This window comes from Myxocyprinus asiaticus, chromosome 34 (genome assembly GCF_019703515.2).
Source record: "Myxocyprinus asiaticus isolate MX2 ecotype Aquarium Trade chromosome 34, UBuf_Myxa_2, whole genome shotgun sequence".
Classification (NCBI taxonomy): Eukaryota; Metazoa; Chordata; class Actinopteri; order Cypriniformes; family Catostomidae; genus Myxocyprinus; species Myxocyprinus asiaticus.
Genome location: NC_059377.1, coordinates 43550063 through 43557000, shown reverse-complemented (window position 1 = coordinate 43557000; position 6938 = coordinate 43550063). Strand labels below are relative to the sequence as shown.

At 39.0% G+C, this 6938-nt stretch overlaps 1 protein-coding gene across 1 annotated transcript in view; it reads left to right on the top strand.

The window, feature by feature from the left end:
* The window catches only part of LOC127425126 (F-actin-uncapping protein LRRC16A-like), a 43480-nt gene extending 36600 nt beyond the window's left edge, over positions 1 to 6880 (top strand). Inside the window, exons 36-37 of the mRNA XM_051670790.1 lie at positions 1202 to 1363; positions 1772 to 6880. Of these exons, the coding sequence (XP_051526750.1) occupies positions 1202 to 1363; positions 1772 to 1935 (326 nt within the window). The 3' untranslated portion in view covers positions 1936 to 6880. The remainder of the gene's footprint in view (positions 1 to 1201; positions 1364 to 1771) is intronic.
* The last annotated feature ends 58 nt before the right edge of the window (positions 6881 to 6938 follow it).

The following is a 6938-nucleotide window of genomic DNA, read 5'->3' as shown; positions in this document are numbered from 1 at the left end:
TCTTACGTGTCTGGGCACTGCCAACGTGGAGTTCACTGGCTCGTCTCAGGGTGAGTTTGACCTCTCGTTCAGAGCCCGGGAAGTGGATGAGTTATTGAACGCAGCATCGGAGAGCAGGCTCGTCCTGTCAGACGTGGAGGCTTTGACTGGGATTCACCCTTCGGGTATGGTCGCCCAGTCCCAGGCTGATGCGGAAATGATGGACATGCTTTCCCGGGCGGCCGCGAGCATCGGGCTAGAGTGGGACTCTCCACTCCCCCCTGAACCCTCGCGGCCCCCATTCCTTTCTTCCCGGAAGTGCATGAGGAGCTGACAAGATCGTGGGAGGCACCTTTTACTGCCCGGTCCCGATCTTTCAGCTCCCCCGCTCTCACTACCCTCGATGGCGGAGCGGCAAGGGGGTATTCGATGATCCCCTAGGTGGATAAGGCACATAGGTTTATGATATCCCACCGTAAGGCCTACGGTGCCGCTGGACAAGCCGCCTCCGCCCTGCACGCCATGGCTCTCCTGCAAGTACACCAAGCCAAGGCGCTAAAAGAACTGCACGAGGGTAGTTCTGTCCTGGGATTGATGCAGGAACTGTGCTCAGCAACCGACCTTGCTCTCCGGGTGACGATGGTCATGGCGCGGCCTCTCGGGCAGGCGATGTCCACCCTGGTGGTCCAGGAGCACCACCTTTAGTTCAACTTGGTCGAGATGGGAGAGGCTGACAAGGCACGGTTCCTTGATGCCCCCATTTCCCAGGTGGGCCTGTTTTGCGACACCATTGAGGACTTTGCCCAGCAGTTTTCGGCGGTGAAAAAGTAGACGGAGGCCTTACAACATATCCTGCCCCAGCGCGGCTTAAGACCCCGCACCCTGTCTGCTTGTCGCCAAGGGCGTCATCCTTCAGCAGCAATAAAATCGGCTCCGCCCCAGCCCGCTCCTGTGGCCTGGCTCTGGCATGGAGCCCTCTGAAGGAAACAGACGCCGCCCGTCTCGCGGGCATATCGCGGGTATATGGCATCTAGTGTGCATATGCACACTTTATACATACTGCACACTTTACACATACTGCACACTTTTTACATATTATACTACACAATTTATACATACTATACTACAAACTTTATACATACTGCACACTACAGGAATGGTATGATAGTATGCTTCTCCAAATACAGCCATGTGCTCATCATTTCTGTTGTCTTTTGTTAAGCTCCTCCTCCTCTGGATATCATCACAGACTTTTCCACAGGAGACTCCTCCCCTACTCTGCCAGCCCCACCTCCATGTCAGTGGTCGGTGTTGTCAGATACTGAGAGGGCGGAGCTGAGTCCTGTCACTCACAGCTCAAAGGGTGGAGACTCACCTGATACCTGTGAGTGTATTATGTAATTAATTTCAAATATAAAGTCCATTTAAAATTCAATAAAAAAAAATTAGACAACATTTTTGCCAATTATTTTGTTGTTTTTCTCTTCTAACACGGTAACCATAGTTTCCACCAAAAATACCATAGGTACTAGTAAATTCATAATTAATTAATATGGGATTTGTCATTTTGCTTTAATTTCTTTCTTTCAGGTTTATTGTCACTATAATAAATAATGGTAATTTGCTGAATGGTAAACTATGTATTCCATGAAAAATATTTGTAAGGATTTCCTGCCAATTTAAAGTTGACCCAGTGTGTTTGTGTGCCAGTGAATTCTTACTGTTTGAAGTTTTTATTTGATTAATGTTTGTTGTTGTGTCAGTGATGGTGTTGGTTTGGTTGTGTGTGCAGCTCTGGGCTCTCCTGCTGATGTGTTTGGAACAGACTCACACACACTGGCCATCGAGAGGTCCATATCCTGCGTCCAGTCCAGACCCGACCCGACTGACGACACCACTGACCGACAGCGCACAAAGTCCCTCCCTACAGCTGATGTGACCAATCACATTTCTTGATTTATTAATTGGCAGAATCATAGTGTGATGTGCAGAGAAGTGAATACAGCAGAGCAACAGTGAACCCTAGAGGTTCATAAAGGAACTGCAGGAGTTTGTAATAAATATACCTGCTTTAATATTAAATCTGAAATATGTAACTTTTTAGGTGTTAAAGGAATATTTCAGGTTCAATACAAATTATGCTCAATCGACGGCATTTGTGTCATAATGTTGATTAGCACAAAAATTCATTTCGACTCGTTCCTCCTTTTCTTTAAAAAAGCACAAATCTGTGTTCCAGTGAGACACTTACAATATAAGTCAATGGAGCCAATTTTTGGAGGGTTTAAACACAGAAATGTGAAGCTTCTAATTTTATAAAAGCACTTACATTAATTCTTCTGTAAAAAAAACTTGTGGATTATTTAAGCTGTAAAATTGCTTAAACCATTTTATGGTTTTAGGGTTTGTCGACATTACGTCATCATGGCAATGAAGTTGTAAAATTGTCTCTAACTTTCCACAGATGTGGTTAGTAAGTGATTTTCTCACAGTAAAATCATGTTTACACACATATTGTTTCTGTCTTGTGTCTATAATTTTGAAACAGTATTTTAATGTTTACAGATTGACCCCATTGACTTCCATTGTAAGTGTCTCACTGGAACACAGATTTGTGCTTTTTTAAAGAAAAGGAGGAACGAGTTGACATTAATTTGAGGGTAATCAACATTATGCCACAAATGCTGTCGACTGAGCTGAACTTGTATTGAACCCAGAATATTCCTTAAAAAAAAAAACCTTTAACTCTATGGGCGCTATATCGCGATAAAATTTTACGCTTAAAATTTTAAATTCTCTGTATACATAAGTCAGGCATATGAGGTATAATTGCAAAGCTTCGAATCTGAACTTTTCAGGGATGTTACTTAAAATAACAAAATAAGACCTCAAAACATTCGCGCTGAAAATTAGCGCCCCCCAGAGGTAATGGGGTAGAAATATTTATATAAAAATAAAAGTCCTTCACATAGCACATAAATGGACAAGTCATATATCAAATGAAAGCTCTCTTTCAGTAATGTGACTTTACAGTAAATTTTGTTGCCCTAATATCACAGTTTAAAAGATTTTCAAAAAAATCACAAAGTGAAATATGATTTCTGTAAGTCATCAAATACAAATGTCTCTTTTAGGCTCTGATAACTGCTGCTATAAACCCCAAATAGCTAAAAACTTTATATCTGCTTTTATCTTAGTGAGTTCTTTAAAAAATTAGCCATTGTTTACTTGTCTGTGAACTTTCTTGTGTGAATAATCCAATGTTATATCTTAGATATCCAGAATAAAATATGCATCCAGAAGGAAAAGCATGCTAAACAAATCATCAGAAAAATATGTTTTTGACTATTGATGATAAAATGTTATACATCCTCGCAAAGGGGAGGATCTCAGCTTTCTAATGACAGATTGAGATTGATCTTCTAGTCCACTCAGAGGCCGAGATATTCAATGAAATAATGAGGGTGGTGCTTGAACTGAAAATTAGACTGAATGTCTATGGACGAGCACATCTGTGAGGGATAAAATGAGTTAGAGCGCCACCTACATTTCAGATCTGTATATTGTGATGGAATGTGAGAGAGAAAACATAAATTTTCATAGTACTTGCTGCCATCTAGTGGAATAAAATTAGACTTTTCAAAGTGAGATCAGAACCAGAATCACATGTTTACAAATGACATGTTTTTTTTTGTTTTTTTTATATATTCTGTTTATCATAAGATTCTAAACACATACAATAATATTTATGAATAATTGGAGTCTTTTTTTATTTGGGCGGTTCAATTTTTTGCAATTAGTCCACAGTATGTGTGAATGGTGAGCTTTTAAATTTGAGTGTGATAAATTGTGGGTGGCAGCCCAAAATTGCACCAGAGTTTAAGGGGTTAAAATACTTTCTTCTATCACAAAATGCAGGGACAATTGTAAGTAAGCCAATCATAGGTGAATTTTCTGGAAAACTGTAAACACTGTGTCTCTGTGGTGCAATTTTTATTTCTTTCTTTTTTTTTTTTTTTTGATTTTTCCCATTTTTCTCCCAATTTTGGAATGCCCAGTTCCCGATGCGCTCTAAGTCCTCGTGGTCACATAGTGATTCGCCTCAGTCCGGGTGGCGGAGGACGAATCTCAGTTGCCTCCGCGTCTGAGACTGTCAATCTGCGCATCTTATCACGTGGCTTGTTGAGCGCGTTACTGCGGAGACATAGCGCGTGTGGAGGCTTCACGCCATCCACCACGGCATCCACGCTCAACTCACCATGCGCCCCACCGAGAACAAACCACATTATAGCGACCACGAGGAGGTTACCCCATGTGACTCTACCCTCCCTAGCAACCGGGCCAATTTGGTTGCTTAGGAGACCTGGCTGGAGTCACTCAGCACGCCCTGGGATTCGAACTAGCGAACTAGCGAACTCCAGGGGTGTCTCTGTGGTGCTATTAAAATTCCTCTGTTTGTTTCAGCCTGATCTCATGAACATTATTTGACCATGGCAAACATAATTACGTGCTGTTTTACACGTTTTGCTGTAGTTTCCCAGTGAAATGTCCAGCGGGGGCGCCAAAAGCGAGTGAAATCAGACAAGGTTTTTAAGGTGAATATTAGATGGAGGTTTTAATGAGTAAAAAGTACCTCCCTAACCTAAAACTTCAACCTAAACCTAATCAATAGAGTCATAAAAGCATTTAAGAGGTAAACAAAACCGCCATCCTTACCCTAAACCTAACAGATAGTGTCCTTAAAGCAAATACGAAATAAAAAGTAAATTTCTGAAGGAACCACGCCATTTTGTGTCACTTCTATGACACTTTTGTCTCACATGTCAGCTTGCATGCTTGGCTGGTCTCAAACCGCAGTCTTCCATGTCTAAAGTCCAATGTTCCATCAGGCCAGCCACCGCGCAAGCTAATTACATTGAAATAAGTATGTAAATGTAGGTGGGTCTGCTATACAAGCATTAAAATGCATCGTTTTTCAAATTATGCGTTATAGTAAAAGTGTTTCAATATCATAACATAGCAGTGTGTGAGTAAAAGTGTGGGAAAAAAACTTGTTATTTGTGTGAAAGTGAATAAAATGCTGTTGTAGCACCTCTAGTGTTCATTTCAGCAGGAAACTGTGATGAAATATGGAACGTGGCACGTAAAATAAAAATAAAAATGTTTGCAAATATTTTGTTGTAGTAATGCTTGTTCTATAGAGACTAGGTTGGTTTGTTTTGAGTGACCCATCCAGCCCGACACAACAGCACTGAATCAGCCAATGGCATGAGTTGGGGGCGGTCATATAGAGACTAATTGTTTGTTCGTTCAACAGGAGACGTGGAAAGCTGTTTGAAAACAATGTTTATATTTTCAACTCCGTTAGGTGGTGCAGAAATTACACACTTCAGCTTTAAACATTTTAATAGGATTTCACTGTGACAGATTCAGTGATGTTCAGTATGAGGTTTTGTTTTATTTGTTTGTACATTTTGTTTTATTTGTTTTGTAGAGGCTTTTCTCTGTATAACAAGAACAAAAAGTTAGACAATTTATTGTTTTAGAAATATATTCTTAATGGTGTTATATACTGTATAACCATCATATGTTTATAGGGAAACTTGTTTAACCCTTTAAGCTCAGATGGGCCTGCGATAAAAAAATATAATTGTCAAAATATTAATAACTACAGTCTTGAGCAACACAAAATAGGTATCGTTTGAAAGATTAGAAGCTCTACTTCAAACTGCATGTAGACATTATGACCAAAACTGAACAAGTGCTTTGAAATTTTCAGACAAATCAGAAGTTTTCCATTTTGATAATTTATATAAAAAATTGCACTGTAGATATTATTGTAATTAGTAGAAACATCAAACTGATCAAATAGTCATGTGTCATATGTTGTTGGAAAGCTCTCGAAGAGTAAAATACAACGAGCCTATTTGTTTTACTTACAGACAAAAATATAGCGAGTAATAGCGAAGTGTATGTCTTTGATAATTATGTTGGTGTTGCATATATGCTGCATTTTCGCTTAAAACTTCACGAAATATCATATATCATTACTTAGAGGAGGTGATTATCTTTCAAACGAGTCCACACACAAGATAATCAGATGCATAGGTCATTAGATAATCCACATGAAGCACAATGTTACATATGACCACCAGGAGATGGCGCCAAATACATGACACAGACTCAATGATGACTCAAATGACACAGAATGAAACTCATTCTGTGAAATCTCATTACTAAAATCATGTCTGCATGCTATGCAAACCTTTAGTTATTGTTGTGTTCGCATGTGTAATTAGTTCTTATGTACAATTATTATGTTTTATTTGTTTGGAGACGTTTTTGGACACTATGATAAATTATATTTTGTAATGTTATAACTTTTGATTGCTTTGTCGTATCAACACAAATGTTTTCTCAGATACAGTAGACATGGTTGGAAACAAAACAAAATCAGTTTTTCGGAGCCACCTTATTTATACCCAGAGATATATAATGTCAAATAATAATTTTTTTTAAAAAAAGTGCATTTTTTTTAATGGTTTTTCAGCAGTTTCTTTGGCTGAGAGTCTCAGAATGTATCATAATCTATATCAAATGAAAAGTTTTCTTTACAATGATACCAAACACTTGACCCTCCTTGTTTGTTTGTTTTTTGTCGAGTTATAAGCCTTTAACTTTGTGTATGCCACTGAAACAGGAAATCTTTAAAAGCACCTTCAGAGCTTAAAGGGTTAAAAGCGTCCTGGTGGTTGGGCTTGATTAACATGATATATCTTAATTTTACAAACAGAAACTTATTTTTATGTCTTACTCCTTCATTATTCTTATATCTGTATGTTTGTTTCATTCATAAATTGTATTTGTAATAATTATATGAGATGAATAAATGTTATTTTGAACCAGTATCAGTGTCTGAATGTACCATTTGAGTTTCCATTCGTCACTCTGGAGATTAT